This window comes from Pteropus vampyrus, unplaced genomic scaffold (assembly GCF_000151845.1).
Source record: "Pteropus vampyrus isolate Shadow unplaced genomic scaffold, Pvam_2.0 Scaffold90, whole genome shotgun sequence".
NCBI classification, from domain to species: Eukaryota; Metazoa; Chordata; class Mammalia; order Chiroptera; family Pteropodidae; genus Pteropus; species Pteropus vampyrus.
In genome coordinates, this window is record NW_011888871.1 from 3,552,810 (window position 1) to 3,573,519 (window position 20,710).

The 20,710-nt window shown below is 43.6% G+C and overlaps 1 protein-coding gene across 1 annotated transcript in view; it reads right to left on the bottom strand.

Moving 5' to 3' along the window:
• Positions 1-17,259, bottom strand: part of SIMC1 (SUMO interacting motifs containing 1) — a 31,733-nt gene extending 14,474 nt beyond the window's left edge. The window contains exons 1-7 of the mRNA XM_023532779.1: positions 17,241-17,259; positions 14,422-15,932; positions 11,538-11,770; positions 10,722-10,791; positions 6,997-7,151; positions 2,348-2,500; positions 522-650 (exon numbers count right to left, since the gene is read on the bottom strand). Of these exons, the coding sequence (XP_023388547.1) occupies positions 522-650; positions 2,348-2,500; positions 6,997-7,151; positions 10,722-10,791; positions 11,538-11,770; positions 14,422-15,932; positions 17,241-17,259 (2,270 nt within the window). The remainder of the gene's footprint in view (positions 1-521; positions 651-2,347; positions 2,501-6,996; positions 7,152-10,721; positions 10,792-11,537; positions 11,771-14,421; positions 15,933-17,240) is intronic.
• Positions 17,260-20,710: the final 3,451 nt, after the last annotated feature.

The following is a 20,710-nucleotide window of genomic DNA, read 5'->3' on the forward strand; positions in this document are numbered from 1 at the left end:
AAAGATGGAATCATTAGTTCTAGCCAAGAACTCTTATTTCTTTATCTCCTCCTGATAGATGCTTCACTAATTCGTGCTTAAAGAAACGGAATTCCATATTCTTACTATCTGGGCTCATTCTACAGGTCCAACCCCGCGCCTTCCTGAGTCACCTCTTCTTCTCCTGATATGGGACATGCCCATTTCATTCATTTCTCAAGCCTTCCGCGAATGTTCACGCCAGGCCCTGTGGCTGAGGGTCAGGGAAGAAGGTCACGATTAACAGCTGAACCCTGAAGGACGAGTAAATTGTTAGCCAGATGGACAAAGTAGGAAAATTTAGGCTCCACTTAAGATAGCCTAGCTCTTCCCCCCAAAACTGTGCCCCAGTGGCAAACAGTAATAATTAATCGAGAACTTTCTTTCAAAAGGTTAAAGAGACAGGACTATCCCTCCACCTCTTTTCCTCCCCAATTTAACAACTGTTTAGATCTTCTTTTGAAATTATGTTCCCAGAATAAAAAAATGAAACTAAGACTCACCTCTGACTCCTCTCAGGAATGTCCAGCACAAACCCAAACATCATCTCGGCGATTTTATTGGAGCTGCAGGTGGGGGTCCTGTCCACCTCCACGGCTATGGACAGCATCCTCTGCAGCTGGCACACAATCCTGGGTCCAGAACACAGAACACAAGTGAGCGGGAGGTCTGGCGAGGAGCCACCTGCTGGCTGGGAGGAGGTCCCCACCAGTGTACTACAGGGCCTCGTAACGCACACACTAGGTCAGGGAGGACTACTCAAGCCACCAGCATGCTTTGACTTAGCGATGTCACCTACCTGAATCCCTTCTGCCAGATCATACTATCTGAACCTCTTAGAACCTGGGGTTGCGCTGCAAAAGCAAGCTGCTTTTAAATTCGAAAATAGAAACATACAATCTTAAGGAGCTAGAGACTTTAAAGGTCATCTAACCTTTGACTTCTTAGTTTTATAGGTGAAGAAACAGATCCAGAATGGCTAACAATTGTGTGAATTTCTTTGACACAGGACAGGGGAAAATAGATAATTACCGCACAGTTTTCTCCTGTTACTGGCTCCTTTACACCAGTCTTTCGCTAAGCCTGGTCTCAGAACTTTCACTGGTAGAACGTGACCCCCTCTCCCACCAGAGCTCAGCAGGCTGATGGGGCAGAAGGAATCAGGCCGCCCCTCAGAAAGGTGGGCCTGGCCACAGTCAGCCTTTTCTAGCGTGCGGTAGGTATTATCTGTGATGGAAGGACATCTGCGGCCAGTGATACGAATAGGTAGACCGGGGCTTTGGCGGATTCCTGGGCTGCAATGACAAGCTGTTCGACTTCTGACAAATTACTAATGCCACCTACTTCGTAAAGTTGTGAGTGCTTCGTAGGGCATCTGGCAGATGGGCACTCATTAACGGAAAATGGTAGCGCTTATCATTGTTGTTAAGATCATAATAAACCGACTTTGAGAGGATCCTATTTTTGTTTCTACTAATATTTATTTATAATAAATTATTATTATTATTATTAATGAGATTAGCTTCTGTTGGAGGAATGGTGTCTGCCTCTCTCTTGGACTCCTCAATCTGTCCAAGTAAATGCTTCATTGTTCCAAACATTCCCCCTTTAGAAACAAGATTATCTCTAAATTAGTTAAAACCCATAGGTCTTATATGAAAATCAGCTTGGTGCAATGAGTTTATAATACAGCATTGTAAATTTAGGCACAAATGCTGTGTTTGAAATGTCAGTGTGACGGCTTTTAACAGTATGATTGACAAGGAGGGTGAGTTACTACTGTTCAAGGGCAGCTCCAGCCCCTAAAATCCTGGCGTCTCTCAAAAAATGCCAAGACCACCCTCGACCCCAGAGAAGAAAGGCCAGGACTGTTTCCGGTGTGCCCTGAGGTGCTCTGACGTGCCCTGGCCTGAGCCGGTGTGGTTAGAACCTGCCAGACTGGGGAGAGAGACGGAGGTCTTCGAGGACCGGAGACCGCGGGACACCGCTGCCCACGGCTCCTTCTCTTCTGTCGGCCGGTGGCTGAAGGGACGAGCAGCTCTAACCCCCACCGTCCCTTGGAGTCCAGGAAAGGGAGCGCAGTGTCCCTCTGTCGCGCTCCGGCTTTGCCAGTCTGTATTCACTGAGTGCAGTCTTATCCATGTACGGGGCAGGCGCCTGCTTTTGAGCTACCTTTGGGATTAGATAGTCAGCCTTCGGGCAAACAGGATGGTCTTTAGTCAGAAAATGGCTGGGTCATTTGGGGGAAACCGCTCTTAGGGAGTGGCGCTGTTCTGGCCACCGGTAAATCCCCAGGGCCCCAGGAAAGATGGCAAGCTCCGCCCCTTACAGCTGAGCAGCGTTCTTTGCCAGGTCCGGTTGGAGAGGATGGGGGCTACTGCTGGCCTTCAGGATTCCGGCCCCTGAAGAGGTCTGACTCCCATTCGGCGGCTGAGTCAATCCGTCCTCCGTTACCACTTTCACCAGCCACTTGATGACGTCCCTGTGACGGAGAAGGGATGAGGAGGGAAGTTTAACCGTCTGTTTTACTGCATGGTGCTCAGAACTGCAGCCTTGACCTGGGCTCCGAGACCCCTAGATTTCCCCAATGGCAACGAAGAGGACCCTTAGCTATTTCCGACATTTAAATGAGTCTAATGGAAACCACATATTTAACTGCAGTAAGATTACAAATGCTAACTAAAGCAGCCACGTTTTTCTTTGAGTTATAATTCTTGAAAGCTATCTCCGAGGTAAAGAATATTATCTGTGGCTTCCTGACCAGGAACATTCCTTGACAAGGTTGTAGGTTGGACTGGATGTCCACAGAAGCCTTTGCCGGCTTTCTTTTATTAGGTGTTATCTATTAATGCTAATAACTGAAGTTTAGAGTATTACAGTGGAGTCATATTTTACACAGGGTGTAGGCTCTAAAAGTTAGGACAATAAAAGCACTTCACATAATCGAAATTATTTTTGACAGTCACTTAGGTAACTCAGGTAAAAGTGGTAGCTTGAACGCACACATCTAATTTTGTTCTTTCCTAAAATCCTGCTAGTACTACGATAATTTTTAAAATTCCACGAGCAAGGGGAGATAAGGAGGAAATTTTGGAAGCTGGAAGAAAAATGAAGTATATTTACAAAATAGAATATTACATAGTGAGAATGGATAAGCTACAGTAACAGCTAATAATGTGGACAAATCTTAGTACTCCGTAATAGTAAGTGAAAAATAAAAGTTTTTTTATATACTAGATTACATACAGCATGATACCCTTTTATATACAGCTAAAAGGAACTAAAAGAAAAATATATACTTGATAGGAACACATACAGATGCAATAAAACTACATAAGAAGGAAAAGAAACGACAGACATTCAAGATGCTGATTATATTGGGTGCAAGAACGTGCAAAAGTAGATGACAGGGGTGGATATGTGGTTAAATGCAGATTAATGGTCAAGGTCCCAGCCTTTAACTTGGGAGGCTGGCTAAGAGATGCTGATTAGGAAATCAAAAGTAACCAATTAACGAAAGTAACCAATTAAGTAAATAAGGCAAGTGGATCATGTCCAGGATAATGTTTAATCTAAGTCTATGACTTTGGCAAAAGGATACATTTTAACTGACGGCAGATTCGGGAAAGCTGAATCCTAAACCAGCAGTGGAGAAGAGTAATCTTATTTAATCCTATTTTTAAAAATAGTAAAAAAAAAAAAAAAAAGAATCTGCAATGAGCTCTGCAAATGGCAGTACGAGGTTCCTCTGTAGTGAGGGTGGAAGGCGTAAGTTAAAATGGGTATGATGAATCATAAGATGTCTAAGAAACTTTCAGACCCCTAGATCTTCTTCCCCGACCCTGCGGGCTACAGGTTAAGTCTGTGGAGGGGTCAAACAGAGGGTCTCTGGACTGGGACACCAGGCGCAGATAGGAGGCAAAGGCACAGAGCAGAAACAGGCCGCTAAGTGGACAGGCGCACGCTGAATGCAGAGACCCTCGCCATCGCCCCACACCTGGCCTCCAAACCCTGCATCCCAGTCTTTATCGTTCACGTGGGAGACCGGAAGTCTCCTATGGAAAACGCACCCAGCCCAACAGGAAGGACCTGAAGACACGGACAGGGTACCGTCTAGCCAACGGGCAGCCAGTTCCACCTACAGGGAAGTTCAGAAATGACAGGTCCTCCCGAGCTTCCAAAAGCTTTTGAGTCTGTCGCCCTTACATGTGGACAGACTACTGAGGTTTACCAGACGTCTGTGGAAGTACTCGAACATGAGAGCTAAAGACCGCAACAGCCGACCTGGCCCCAGAGCAACTCAAAAACAGACATCATGCAGAGAATAAACACAAAAGCTATCGTTAGTATCATCAAAGTATGAGAGGATATGGATCCATGAAAGAAGAAAACAAGAACAGAATACTATTCATTAATTTTAAAGAGAAACATTTACAGAAATAAGTAAAAAACTCTTAGAAGTTAAAACCATTAAAACAGAAATGAAACTATGTTCCAGGAATGAAGGACGTGTTTCTAGACTGAAATGGCCCACGCGATGCCCTGCACAGTGGATGAGTATAGACCTGCGGAAAGCATACTGGGCCAAAGGAGAATCCCAGAAACTTCCAGAGCTCAAAACCGGGGCCCAGAGCAAGAATCAATAATCGAAGTAGCTTATGACCTAACGGCGATTCTGGAAGCTAGAAGATAATGGAAGATTTCCTTCAACACTCTTTCTAGAAAAGTTATTTCTAACCGAAATATCTATATTCAGTTATCAATGTGTGGGAAGAAAAAGATATTTTCAGACATAAATGATCTCAAAAATTGTACTTCCCACGCACCTTTCTAAGAAGCTTCTGGAGACTGATCCATCAAAACGAGGAAGTAAACAAAGAAAGAGAAGATGAGGGGCAAACAAACTAGAGACCCAACGCTGGGCACATGCGAAGGGACTTCTCACTCACACGCAAGGCGAAGACTGGCAGAGAGGACCCGCCATCCAGACTGAAAGAGTGTTCGCCACAGACCCTCACGACGAAGAAATTAGTAAGAGTGTCCAGTGCAAACTGACATCTCGAGGGGAGATTCAGACCAAAGGGCAGAGAATTTAGGGTTGACTTCTGATAGGCACAAAGAATACAAGGAAGCTAAAAATAAGACCATTATTAATTAAGTTTAAGGAAAACAGAAAGGTATGTATGAAAGGAAAAGTACTCGTCGTTTAGTACTTGGCTCAGCTCTGACTTTCACACATGCTCATCGTAATGGAAACACTGCATTCTGACCTATGCAAAATGATGACCTAACTATATTCATGGTATGGGGCTGGGAAATGTGGCGGGGGGCGGCGGGGGGAAGGAGGGAGAGGGAGGGAGGAAAAGGAGCTATTTCCTCATCTTTCACGTGGGAAATCAGTAGATAATGGCTAATAATGAAAAATCAAGAATTAGCAAAGTGAGCAGGTTATTTAGCCATACAGAGGTAAATTTCCAGAGAATCACTTAAATAAAAGACTTGAAAGTAGTTACCCCTGGGGAAAAGGAAATGCATGTGACGTGACCTGGGAACTGGCGGATTTCTTACATCTTGTAGAACTAGTTTATTCTGTATGCACAGTTAAAAGGGAAAACAAAATCCCTTACGAAGGGGTCTTATGGGGACTGACTTACCATCTCTCTTTTTAAATAGTTATCTGTGGGGTATAATTTATACACCATAAATTGCGCAAAGGTCTTTGAGGAGTTTCGACAAGCACGTGCATACATCCGTGTAACCATAGTCTTAATCTCATAGCCATCTCTTACTGAATCAAAGACAGCTGGTTTTCCCTCCATCTGCAACAGATGATATTTTTCACCGATAAAGCATACAACGGAGGACCTGGCCTGCATTTCGAGGCCATCAATGCCTTTCTTGAAACCCAAGGGCCACAGTCGGCACAGCGGGAGGTCCACAGCAGGACAGGTGGAAACGAAGCAGCTGATGACACCAGTCAGGGTGGGACGGTGCCTCCCGTCGCCCACCCAACCCAGAGCCTGCGCTCACATGGCAGAGTGGCCGACAGTCACTGTCATTGTCCGAACCGTTACTTTTTCATTGAAAACCCACCTATGCTATCCAATGCTCTTCGTAGATTTTCTACTTACTGATTTTCTACCCCTTTACTGGTGAATGTTTAAACTTTCTATAAAATGGCACTAGGGAAATGACACAGACATGAAGACTAAGGGGCAGAAGCTGACCGCCACTGCGAACAGAAGAAACTGCCTCCTTCTTTCATTGAAGCCGTTATAGTAGTATCCCACGCTGGCCTGTAAAACTATTCTTAGCAAATACGCGAGAACATATGGGAACACAAAAACGAGTGGAAGAATTTCAATGATACTCTGAAATAAGGAATGCTGGTGGATTAGCCTGGCAAGAACCATTTTCAAAAGAAGCAAGGATCATACAGTTCCAGGAGGGAGGTGCCGGCAGGAGGGCCCTACCCTCGAAATCACATTTTCCCCCTGATACAAGGATATGGTGGTTGCCCTCTCTGAAGCTGCCCTGATTGTAGAAAAAAAGAGAACACATGCCTGCAGCCTTATTATACCTCATTGTCAGCCACGTGACTGATTATTATAATATTACTTTTCAGAAAGCAGTAGTGACGAACGTTTATCTTGAGTTACACAGCAGGATGGAGATACATCTGTGTTTATAAAAGCTGTGAAAAGTTTTACATGCGTTAAGGTCTCTCCTTGGACCTCGTGAAGTTATTTGGACAATAGTGAAAGAAGCCTAAGGAAGTCTGATGGCCTTGAGAGAAAAGCACACAGCTCAGTGCCTGATGTACGCTTGGGACAGACAGGGAATGTATTAGGACTGCCGACAGTTTCAATAACTATCTCTGTCACACTGTCCCGACTAGAATATCTCATCCACCTGATGTTCTCTGGCCCACCTACAGCCCCTGCCTCTTGTCACCCCAGGGCTCAGGGGACCGGTTACCTGACATTGTGGGGCTGCTTGTCACAGGACAGCACGGTGCTTGCAATGGATTGCTGCAGGTGCTGCCGCTGCTTCCTCAGGATCTGCTGGAAGTCATCTTCCAGGGTCTGCACGACGTAACGCAGAAATAGGAGTCGCCCGGGCAGGTTCTGGCCCTACGGCAGAAAAGACGAGAAGTATTTCCTATTTCCTGAATGCCAGTGAGCAGTGCTCTCATAGATACTAAGTCCAAAGGAAGGCCACGAGTCAACAAGTGTGTCTGTCCCTAAACGGCAGAGAGCAGGCAGTCTAGGTCATTACAAAAGAGGACACATGGGGCAATGCTACAGCCTGAAGACTGAGGACTTTCCGATTTTAAGAGATGGCCATAGGAAGTCATTCTCACTCTTACTAACCCTATCAGTCTCAGAATAAACCCCAAACTGTGGCTATCAGACCAGAAAGACAGGAACTGGTTCCTAAGTGACATTGCTGGGCTGCTAGATTGAGTAACTGCAATGTCCCCCCGCCCCCCGCCCACTGCTGAACTTTTAGGAGTGCGAGCTGATGCATATCCTTAACTGTGTCGGCAAGCCCGGGCTGGATTTTGGGTTACAGGTGAGATGATCCTAACTGATGAAGCCCAAATGACACAGGTAGAGATTACATAGGGATTTTAGGATGGGTTTTTCTACTTCTGCAAAAAACGCTGTTAGGATTTGAACAGGGATTGTGTTGAATCCGTGGATCGCTTTGAGTAGTCGGACAGCTGTACAACATTTAGTCCTCCAATCCATGAACATAAGACATCCTACCATTTATCTATTTTCTTTCAGCGATGCTTTCTAGTTTTCGGTGTGTAAGTTGTTCACCTTTGATTAGGTTTACTCTTAAGCATTTTATTATTCTCGATGCTATTTTAATGGAATTACTTTCTTAATTTCCTTTTCGGATTCTTCGTTGTTAGTATAGAGAAATGCAACTGATTTTTGCATGTTGATTTTGTATCCTGTAACTTTGTTAAGTTTATCAGTTCTAGGTTGTCCTGTGTGGAATCTCTAGGGTTTTCTACATAAAAGAGCATGTCTTTTGTGAACACAGATAATGTTATTTCCTTTCCTTTCCTACTTGCTCTGGCTAGAACTTCCGGTACTATGATGACTAGATGAAAACAGGCATCCTTGCCCGGTTCCTTACCTTAGCGGAAAAGGTGTCAGTGTTTCACCACTGAGTAGGATGTTTGCTGTGGGTTTTTCACATAGGGCTTTGACGAGGCAGTTTCCTTCCACTCCTAGTTTGTTCGGAGTTTTTATCATGAAAGGGTGTTGGAGACTCTGCATCAATTGAAATGATCATGTGGTTTTGGCCCTTTATTCTGTTAATGTATGTATTGCATTGATTGATTTTTCTATGTCGAACCATCCTTGTATTCCCAGATAAATCCCACTTGGTTACGGTGTATAATCCTTATGACATGCTGCTGAGTATTTTGCATCGCTGTTCACAAAGGGTATTGGTCTGTAGTATCCTTGTAGTATTTTTTGTCTGGCTTTGATATCAGGGTGATGCCAGCTTCCTAGAATGACGATATCTTGTGTGACATCTATCTTTTAAAATCTATTAAGACTTAACTTGTGGCCTAACACACGATCTGTCCTGGAATATGTCCCATATGTGCAGGGAAGAATGTGTATACTGTTGTTTTTGGAAGAATATTCTGTATATAACCATTAGATCTTTTCGGTCTATTGTCTTGAATTCTCTCTCTTCTTATCTTCCATCTGTTTGTTCTGTCCATCGTCGAGAGTGGGGTACTGAAGTCTCCAACTATGAACATAGAACAATTTCTCCCTTCAATTCTGTCAGTGTTCGGGTCATATTTTGATGGTCTGTCATTAGATGCATAAATGTTTGTACTTATTACATTTTCTAGCTATCTTGACACTTTTATTAATATGGAATGTCCTCCTTTGTCTCTTGTAACATTTTCCGATTTAAAGTCTATTTTGTCTCCTATGATTACAGCCATATTTGGTCACTATTTGCGTGGAGTATCTTTTCTCGCCCTTTTACTTTCAATCTACTTGTGTCTTTGGATCTAAAGTGAGTTTCTTGTAAACAGCATGTAGTTGGATCATGTGTTTTTATCCATTCTGCGAATTTCTCTTTTGATTGGAGAATTTAATCCACTTACTGATAAGAAAGGACTTACTTCTGTACTCGTGCTATTTGTTTCCTAAATGCCTTATAGCTTTTTTGTCCCCAATTTCCTGCATTACTATTTTTTTTTCAGTTGACTTTTTGTAGCGAAACGTTTAAATTCCTTTCTCATTTCCTTTTGGGTATATTCTACTGTTTTTGTGGTTGCCATGGGGATCATTACATTCAACACTGTAAAGTTATAATACTCTAATGTGACTTTATACCAGATTAACTTCAATAATATACAAAAAAATCCACCGTACTAACATACCGAAACTCTGCTCCTTCATAGCTCTGTCCCCACCCCTTTTGGTTGTTGATGTCACACACAAACATCACAGACTTTCCTACTCCTTCCTGTGGAGTCCCTTCTCGGTTACGTATTGGCACGGGTACGGCTGCTTCTCAATCAGTCTCTACAGTTGTCACAAAGGTGTTCTGGTCCATATGTGGTTGTTAACTTGGTGTCTCCACGGGGCCACAAGGGCCTGGAGCTTCCTTATCTACCGTCTAAGTGATGTCTCCCAGATCATCCTTCTTCAAGCTCTCTATTTCACTCCAGTCTGGACTGGTCGCTCTCTAGTTCTACCGTCCACTGTAACCTTACTCTCCTGGATGAGACCAGTGTTCCCTGGATCCTGTGTCTCTTTTTTGGATTATGTCCCCATTCTTTCGATGCATATCTTCAACGAACCTCCTAAGAAATAAGGTGTGGGGATATTTTTCACCTACATGTCTGGAAATGTCTTTATGTTCCCCTCACACTTGACTAATAGTTCAGTTGAGTATAGAATTCTAAGCTGAAAATAATTTGTTCCATCCAAGGGCTTTGGGGTGAGCAGACAGAAAAGCTGGCAAGTGTAGGGATGCCTAAAGGTGGGCATGCAGGAGTTTTTTCTGGAGTACCAGCTCTACGCCAGCTGCCTTCACGTATGACAGATGGTCATTCAGTGTCTTTGGACAATGAATCCTCTGGCTTTTTGCCTAAAGGGTTAGGTAATATGGTTACCTGGCAACCGAACCTTCTGTACTCAAGAACGGAAAGGTTGTCATCTACAAATCATCAACGAATTTACAGTCCATATTTGACTCCAACCTTCTTATGTATTGTGTTTCTGAGTCCAAAAGCTCTCTGCTGCAGTGGGCAGATCTCCTCCCGCCGTGGCTGCAGCCCCTTCCACGTGTACTCTAGCCTCTCTGGCTCCCTCTGCCGGCTGCCTCGGTCCTCGCTGTTACACAGCCTAGAGACCTTCCAATCTTCATTCACATATATTGTCCATCCCTTATTGTCATTGCCACAGATTTATAACTTTCCCTACTCATTTACTGTTATTTTTAATGAGCTCTCAAGAAGGAGAGGGATATGTGAATGTATTCGATCTTGAACTGGAAGGCAGCACATACCATTCCAATGGGAATTTTTTGGTGGGGAGGAGAGTATAAGGAGAGAATAATGCCAAAGACCTTACTACCAGATTTGCTATTACTTGTTTCTAGTTACAACTTCCTTTGCAAAAAACACACCCTCATCATTGTCGTGTTACCTCTTCCTCCATGACGTAAGTGAGCAGCTTCCAGTCCCACTCCACTGTCTTGGCATTAGCTGGATGAAGCCTGGAAGTCAAGCGACATCAATTAGCATTCTGGAGAGTTTAGTGGAAGAAGGGACGGGATCTGGAAGACGACAGAAGCGAGAAGCCTCCTCTTATCCTCACGCTCTTGCCCGCCCTTCGATAAAATGTGTCATCTGAGGATAGCGGGACATTTTTTTTTTTTTTTTTGCTACCCAGTAGTCACTTCTCTTTTGGGGGCTATCTGTACCCCAATTTTACCTTGAAGAAATTGACTCTTGATTATATAGCCCACAACCTTCCCTACCAAGACCCGGGCATGAAGCCTGCGGAGCATGTTGAGCCAGTCACGAAATTCTAGACCAGTTCAGCGTTGGCTCAAGGGTGGGCCCATGTCTCATATTATGCAATTAAAACCTACAAGACTCATGTGATTATAATGGAAGCGAACTTTCTCTCCCACTGAGAATATCATACAAGCCAGAGGCCAAGAAGGCTACCGCGTGGAGCCTGCAAACGGAAGCAAAGCAGAGCCGAAACATGGATCCTTGTAATTGTTTTTGAACTGAATTAAGTCACGTCTCATCCTAGGTTTCTAGTAACATGAGTCATTAAATTCTCTTTTACTAGCTGTTATAGGCCATTTGGATTGGGTTTCCTGTTGCAACCCAAATAACAGTAATATGCTATGTCACCCTCTCTAACGGTTAGCCGAATAAAATGTAGGCAAGAGAAAGTAGGCCCCGAGTCCAGGCCCCCAGGAGGTCTGCCAGCATCTGAGGTTCGTACTGTTGAATTTTCATGAGCAGCATGTAGGCGTCCTTCAGGACATCCACGGTCTCAGAGTCACTGAGCAGAATTTTCTGGATGATGTGAGACACGATTTCTCTGGGTGGGTAATGCTGGGGTGACACAAAGTCCATCAAAAACTGCACAGTCCCCAGGGGAAAATTTTCTTCAATGGTGTTTGTTACCATTCTTAGCCTTCGATGAGGGATGGGTTCTAATTTTTGACCTTTACTCTGTAGAGATAAAAAGAAATAAATTAGGATGGGTTTCTATGGACAAACACGACAAACACAAGAGGTTCTGGAAATAGGCTGAAGACAGCGAAGTTTTCCATGCATTTGAAATATTCATAAAAAAGGAGAGTCTGGACAGCCTTAGCTAAAACACTTTTAGTGACATGGGAAAATGATGCTTATATTAAGTTAAAAAATAAGCATTCGAAGTTCTACATGTAATGTAATATCATCTGCATTAAAATATAGCACAGAAAGAAATGTACAAGAGTCAAGAGGGAGCTGAAATTGATTTTGGAGTAAAGGTGATAAGATATTTAGAAGTAGTCATAATATTATATCAGATACCAAAATAAAGAAATGAAGAAAAAATGTTCTATACAAGTTCGATTGTTAGTTGAAGGATCTCACGTTGCTGATTTTGGAGTCAACAGTAAATATCATCGCCTTCTCCCCACCAAAAGTACGTATATAAAGACTTGGAGAGAATATGTGAAAAGCGCTTTCCTATTATCTGAGTGGCAGAATTATGGATGATTTTTTTCGTCTATATACATTTTTTATATTTTTCGATTTTTCCATAACAGACATCTATCTATTACTTTCATAAACAGAAGGAAAACAAACATTAAAAACTCTGTTTGATACAGGAATGTAATAACAATTATAAAACAACAACTTGTGAATGTTTAACTTATCCTCAATTCTCACAACCCTAGGAGATTCATACTATTCGTATTCCTATTTTACAGATGAGGAAACCGAGATTTAGAAAGTAAGCATTTGCCATGCAACTCATGGCAGAAGCTGGCAGACATCAGTGATATCACTTGAGATCCATCCCGTAAACCTGTACTCTCCATAAACAACATCAAATCCCAATTATTAAAAAACTTTAATATGTATAAAAGGCAAGCAGGATGGAAAAACACCAAATTATTAATAATAATCAATGCTGACTGATAACAGCAGGGGTAACTACATTTATATTTCATAGTTTAAAATGTTTTCTATTAAGCAAGCATTATTTTTAAGATCTGAGAAGTGTTCATTTTAAACCAGAGACTTGACAGTTTATGCGTAACAGTAAGACAGCGATGGCTAGAATCACCCTTTCAGAAGGTGCAGGTACCTTTCGTGTCTCAGATCACCTGAGGGTAAGCCCTGATGTCGCCGATGAGAGACCAAGACTAAGTGGCATGTAATGAAGAGCAAGAGAAGATGAGGGAACAAAAATCTTGCGTTGGTGACTATTACACGTGTGGTGCATTTTACAATCTCGAACCTGTATTATTTGTTTCCTGCCTACAGAAGGGGACATCTACAAACAGATAAAGTTTATCAATTGTTCTGATGCCTGTACCTTTAAAAGGAACTAATATTTATAGAGCACTTTTACAAGCCCTGAAAGGCGGCTTCATGCTTTATGTGTTTATGTTTAAGTCAAACAACTCTGTGATCTGGGCTTTATGACTTAGTTTAGAGCTACACAAAGAGACTCAGAGGAGTTAAGGCCAATGGCTGGTAAGTGGCATCGTGGGGACCGGCTAAGAAGTTCTAGGGGGGAAAAGTGACCCAGTGAAGAAATACTTATTCAAGGCCCCAAAGAAATCACAGGAGGGACAGAAAAGGTGTACGGATGTCTTCCAGATGGCTGAGGTAAGAAAGAGAAATAAAGGAGAATCCACTTTACGTCGCCTAATTGCCACCTTATAATCTGAGCTACGTGTACAGAGACGGGGGACACAGTCTCTCCACCTGCATCTCCCGATGGCTTCTCCAGTCGTGCACTACAGCCTTGAGGAGGAAAACAAACTCTTTCAAGGCCCCCAAGCACCCTTGATAATGAGCACACATATCACCAACCTGAGCCGAACCCACAGGAAAACAGAGAAGGGGCTAGTGATTGGGAGTCATTTGGAAGAAGAAATGAACATATCAGAAGTCATAACAACAACTAAAACGAGAGAAAACAACTTACTGGCCAAGGCCAGATCAAGGTGAATGCCAGATGTGCCAAGCTGGATCACTGATGGCTCCGACAAGGAGAACGCACCTTGTGATCCTGAGCTAGCCCAAACCAGTTTTCTCGACGTTAGGAACGTGCTTATGGATGAGAAAATTGCTTCGTATTGTGGGACGTGGCCGTAATTTTTTTTTCTTACACATCTGGTTTAGTTCTCAGAGATCAATGAAGACCCACGGGAAATAGCATTCCCACGAAAATCTTAAAATTGAATTTCCTCCCCAAAAGTTGGAATAACAACTTTGGAGGCACTGAAGGGTCGAGAGTATTATTACTTCTGTACACGGGAGCTGTAATAAGGGCGTCGTGAAGACACAGGGATGGAAGAGAAGCACGTGATGAAGGCCTGTGATGAGCCAGACACTGCAGGCACTTTCCGTACGTTCTCTCACGTTCTTCTCTCCACCGAAAGCTAAGGCTCAGAGAGGTAAACTGACGTCTCCAGTGCCGGCTTTTAAGAGTGGGACTGAAAGTCGAACCCAGATCTGACTCTACACTGGTTCCACACGTAGGGGAAAGATATAAAGGCCAGGTTATTAAGGGACCTGTTCTCCCACGCGTACTAACCTTACGCTAGCCCTGTGAAAAGGACCTCTAATCCCTAGGGGAAGACAGGTTAGCTCACCTCTCTTAGGTCTTTATCGGGTACTAGTGTCTGGAAGAAGAGGTGATGCACTGGAGGTCGTAAGAAGTACTTCAGCCTATGCAGGCATGGTCTGCTGTACAACCCACCTTCTGGCGTTCGTGCTTGTACCTGGGCAGGCCCGGGGTTGGCAGGCTCTGATGGGGAAATCTCTTTTCTGGCCGGAGGTGCTGTGGCAGAGAGCCAGGGAACTTTCTCTAAGGACGTTTCAGACCGCGGGGACTCTGGGCTAGGCGAGCAGCTTGGAGAGGGTGGAGCGGAGATGTCCATAGGAATGTCGCCATTCCGTATGTCATTTTGGGGAGAGTCAGGCCTGTCGCGCGGTAAGTGAGGCGAGTGTCCAGGTAAGGGCGGCATGTCTCCACGTGAACACAGCACATCTCCCGGTAAGTGTGAGACTTCTCTAGGTGGATGTGGCATATCTCTTGGTGACTGTGGCACGTCTCCTGATGAGTGTTGCATGTTTTCTGGTGGCTGCGACATGTCACCCGGTGATCGTGGCATGTCTTGCAGATGTGCCACATCTTGTGGATATGACATGTTTTGAGGTGGGCCTGGGACACCTTGAGGTAAGCCCAGAGAGTCCTGAGGTGGGCAGAGTGAGTGCTGAGTTGGGCAGAGTGAGTGTTGAGGTGGGGAGTGTTGAGGTGGGTTTGGTGAGTGTTGAGGTGGGCTTGGTAAGTGTTGAGGTGGGCTTGGTAAGTGTTGAGGTTGCCGTGATGAGTCTTGAGGTGGGCGTGGCACATTCCGAGGGCCCGGCACATCTTGAGGACATGGCGCTTCTTGAGGCAGGCGAGGCAAAGCTTGCAGGTGGCACTGCGCAGTTTGTGATGGGCATGACAAGGCTCGCGGTGGGCATGAGGAAGCTCGCGGTGGACTCGGCGAGGCTCGCGGTGGGCATGGCAGGGCTCGCAGTGGGCATGGCAAGGCTTGTGGTGGACAAGGCACATCTTGCTGTGGGCATGGCAAGGGTGCCCTTTGATTGCTGCTGCTACCATTATTGCTTTCTGGGGAGAGGGAATGAACATCTGATGATAGCTGGAGGCTGGCCAAGAAGCCGAGGTCACCTTTGAATGTGGTTGAGCTACAGTTTGGCTCTGCTGGATAAACAGAGTCCTCATGGATGGACGGAGGGGGTTGGGGACCTTCGAATACAGTTTCTTCCAAAAGTTCCAGGTCCACAGGATCGCTGTTAATGATTCTCCGGGCCGCAGGCCGAGCACTTCTGTCCACCCACCTCTCTGTCACCTCTTTGCTGGAGAGGCTTGCACTTGTCTGAAGACTGGCTGGCTCCTTCTGGGAGGGAGCGACAGGTTCTATAGTCAAGTCAAGGGTGGCGATAGGTCTGTTTTCTTCCTCAGTTCTCGTCAGGTCAATCACACAGAGCCCACTGCGCTCCTTTGCCCTCGGTCTGGCTTCTCTGGTTAAGTCAATGAAGTCCTGTAGGAGGATTGTGAGAAGATAAGGGGTCAAGAAGGGAATCTCAGCTTTATCTAAGAAGACTTAAGCCTCAGCTTTTAAGGATAAGCACATCTTACCTTTTCTGACAATATATATGTCTTATATAACATAAACATTAGTTTATTTCCTTGGGTTGAAATTTTACTACTGTTAATTTCTATACTTTCTTAAATTATCCCATGCCACATGTGTATGACTGAGGGCATAGTGGTGGGAAATATTTCCTGACTCAAGGTAGACGGGGAGGTACTAGGGGAGATTTTCAACCTTAAGTCACAAAGTAAAAAGTAACCTTTGTCTGGAGAAGCCAATACCCAGGACAACCTACAACACAAACTAAAGAATAAGGGAAGCTAATATAAGAGAATCTACTATGTGCCAAGAACATGCTGCGTGCTTTTCATTTCTTTAATTTTCACGATGACCCTGTCAGGTAAGCATTATTACCTCCATCAGATAGATGGGGAAACTGGAGTTCAGTGACACTAGATTATTTTACCCAAGGATTATACAGCTACGTAGCAGAGACAGACATGCAAAGCCAGGTCTGCTTCCTTCTTTCCCTGTGAGGGCCTTATATTAGCCTACGGTCAGATTCGGAGGATAATACAACCAGAGTTATGAAACCAGCAGGGTAAGTCTGAGCTCTAACTAGATGAATTGCTGGAAAGCCTCCTATCTCCATCTCACATTCCTTGGCAAAATGATGAGACGATTCCCAAAGCCTGAAGACGCCAGCCAGAGGCACTGTAATCAACCTCTGTGCCTGAAGACGCCAGCCAGAGGCACTGTAATCAACCTCTGTGCCGTGAGCCTGGAACGACAGTGCTCTCCCTGCCAGGTGTCTCCTGACCTGGTTGGGGACCTTGCCACTGGTATGTTAGGTATCAATTGCGGGGCTACCACAGCTACCATGCTGTTTTTCTTAACAGATGTGACCGTCATCACTGTCAACAGCACCAAAGCAGGGCACAGGGTTCTAGGTGGGTCTAGTGAGAATCGGCATGCACCTCACGCTGGATCGGGATTGCCTGATGAAACCTAATACCCCCTTCCTAAGAAGCAGCCGTACGGCATCACTGCCTTTGGGGGCTCTCTACTGCTAGCTGAACTCAACGTGGAGAGCTGTGAGGCCACTGGGGGTCTGAATTCACCTCTTCTTCCAATGCCAGCTGCGCTGAAATGCAACATGAAAATGGGATCCAAAGAAAAATTGATAGGATGATCTTTCTTTGCCCTGGACCATGCCTGTTATCCTAGTGCAATTATTATCAGCACTCCCTTTCACTCTCAAAATCATCTCAGTGCGTATCATAAATAACGTCGTCTTAATTACTGACCAATATCACTCATGAACATGCATGCCAATATCCTGTATAAGTCATTAGCAAATCAACTCCACTATTCTTTTTGTTTAAAGTTCCATTTCTGATCGTAAAGACTTAAATAGATATTCTGAGCAACCAACCTAATAAAAGCTAGATTGATATATAAATATAAAAACATGGGAAAAGATATAACAAGGAAAAACCCACTAAAAGAAAGCCAGTGTAGGTATGCTAATATGAGACAGAATAGACTTCAATGAAAATAGATAAAGAGGGCCACTGCACAATAAAAGATTTATTTCATCAAGATGTAATAATTTAAAAATCGTATGCCTATAACATAATCTCCCCAAAGCAAACACAGACAAAAGTAAAAAGAGAAACAGGAATGTCCTCAGTCATTGTGAGAAATTTTTGCAAGTCTTTCTTGATCAATAGATTATGAAAACAAAAACTTATTAAGGCTACGATAGACTCAAACACATTTCACAAGCTTCATCTGAAGGACTCAGATAAAATAATTATTCACAATTACAAAAATTAACCACGTACTAGGAGTCAAAGTACATCTCGGTCAATGGCAAAAGATTGATATTACTCAGACCGAAATACTATTAGTTAGAAATCAATACAAAAACATAATTAGGGAAAACTCCACACAACTGCACATTAAGAAGTATGACCAAATAACTCAGAGATCAAAGAAGAAATAGGAATTAGAAAAATTGTAGGACTTAACAATAACGACAATACTAGGTACTAACACATACGACCTGCAGCAATTTAGAAGAAAATGTCAAGACTTAGACACTTAATTAGAAAAGAAGAATGAAAGGAAATGAATGTGTTAAGCAAACACCTTCAGACGACAAAAAGAACAGGAAAGGCCCAAAGAAAGCAGAAGGGAGGCGATAATAATAAAAACAACAGAAATGGAGGAAACGGAGAACACTCAGCAGAGAAGGGCAGTGATGTCAAAGGTTTGTTCCCCAAAAAGGCTACGAATGCTGCCAAACATCCGGTCCGAAAATTAAGAAAACAAAGAGAAGGCACAGTAACCAGTATCAGAAATGAAAAGGCACAAAATGACGGGTATTTTCAAGATTAGATGAGAAGATGTTATGAATAACTTAATGTCAAAAAACTTGGGAACTTAGATGAAATAGATACATTCCTAGAAAAATAAAGCTTAGCAAAACTGAGTCAATTGGGTGCTAGGTATATGGGGGATCATTATGATTCGCTCCATTTTTTTCGTGTTTGAAATTTTCCGTATTAAAAAGCTATTTTTAAGTTGACTCAAGAAGAACGGGAAAATCAAAACAGTCCTTTAACCAATGAAGAAAGAAAGTCAGAAGTTAAAATTTTTCCTTTAAAGAAAATGCCAGACCCAGTTGATTTTAAAAGGAGAGTTCTGCTAAAAATTCAAGGAAGAAATGATTCCGATTTTACACAAACTATTTGAAAGTACAAAGGACATTTAGAAACACCAGCATGATACCATTAATAGATCATAAATATAATTATAAATCTGTAAAATAAAATACATTCAAAATATTGGTGACGACATATGTATTGATGTTGAAAGAGATAAAAAAAAGTTCCTTTATTGGAAAAGGGCAGGCTAAAAACCACATATATAGCAAGACTTCATTTCTGCAAAAACACATATGGGGGTGCACATGGGTATGTGCGTACGTGTGCATTATGAATGAAAATTTAGACAGACTATTAACATTGGTTATCTTTGGATAATAAAATTAAGGGCAATTTAAATTTTCTTCTTTATACATTTCTAAATTTTTTATAATAGGTCGACCAAAATTAACTGACCATCTGAACATGTTCTTTTATAAGCGGAGAAGACAAAGAAATAGATCATCGAAAACAGACACACTTCATCAACTTAATGAAGACTAAACCCAGGTTAAGAACCAGTTCAGAAATGTGAACTATAGAACTGAAGATAGCTTTCAGATTTCCTGAATTCAAGCAAGTTGCTTCCTCTTAGTCAATATTCATACGAAAGAAAAAAAATGATAAAACTATGTATTTCATTGCCTGCCAAGCTTTGAGAAGGTCAGGCATGGCTGAGAACACGAAGTATAGCAAAAGCTCTCATTTCTGCTGGGCATTGCCTCATTATGAACCTTCTAACGGTCCTGCCAGGTAGGTATTAATGTTCCCAAGAGCAAATGCTGACAGAGGTGACAGAACTGGCCAAGCTCACGCAGCCGCTGTGTGGGGGTCCTGACCCACCCAGGGCCTTGAGGAAAAGCTAGACAAAGTCACTTGAGGCTTTATAAACTTTCAAGTCTCTCAATGCTTCTGATCTTTTACATGGTTATCCTACCACCCTTATCTAATTTGCAAGAAAGATAAAAGGAGAAAAGCTTGGGGTTTTTAGAAAGCCGGAGTAAAAATATCTGGAGAAGCAAGATTTAAATTGGTTGTTACTCTCTTTGGAATTTGTCCTTCATTTGTCATCAACTCGAAAGGCTCAAGATCAAAAGGCCTGGTCGGGTGGTCGTGGGGAGGGGAGCAGTTTGAGCGCGCACACCTGCATGTGTGAAGGGCCACAACAGACTGGGATAAGGGAAGAGGGACAGTACCTGGGACGAAAAGAGGCAGATAGGAAGGACCAAGTTCAAGGGGGATTGAGAGAAAGGGCAGTAGAAAGAGGAGCGACCAGGAGGAGAAGCGGCCGTGAGTTATTCTGCAGTGTTTGCTCCTTCCACCTTTTCCTCTCTATGCTCTCTTCCTTGATGATCTCAGTCACTATGAGGCCGTGGATGCTTTCAGTCTGGATGATCACCAAACCTCTCCAGTCCTGACTTTTCTCTGGAGGTCAGATTCTCTGGGCTGGCCACAACCATGTACATTTCCCATCAGCACTTTAAACCCAGTGGGTCCGGACCGAATGCAGCATCCCCTCCATTCCAAGCCTGCGCCTACTCTTGTGCTCGCTCTCACTTACCGACCATTCACAGGGACTGCTCTCTCTGCGCCATTCCTTCAATCACTCTTTCATCCAACAAATATTTATTTTGGATCTACTCTGCCCCACGTACCACCACGGGAGTAGGTGCATCCGTTCACTTACCGAGTCGGATCTCTTCTACCTTGAAAATCTCTTGTCTGCTCGTCTCCTCTAAAGTCTTTACTGAGATTTATTGAGAACCCCTCCTGCTTGAACCATGGCGACACACTATGTTAATTGGTTTTGCATGCCACCTCGCACTATACCTGGGACACAGATGGGGCTCACGGTGGAGGCTTAGGGACCAGACTGGCTGGGAAGGAGGAGCAGAAGCTAGATTTGTCTTGAAGGAGTATTTGCACATGAATAAAGGCGTTTTCCTTAAACTATATGTTACAGATCTACAAAAATAACATAAGCGTGATCATTCTTTTATTTCTGGGGTGTGGCTTTGGGTGGCTGGGAAGATTGTTCGAAGTCTGATGCTGAGAGTCTTCTGATC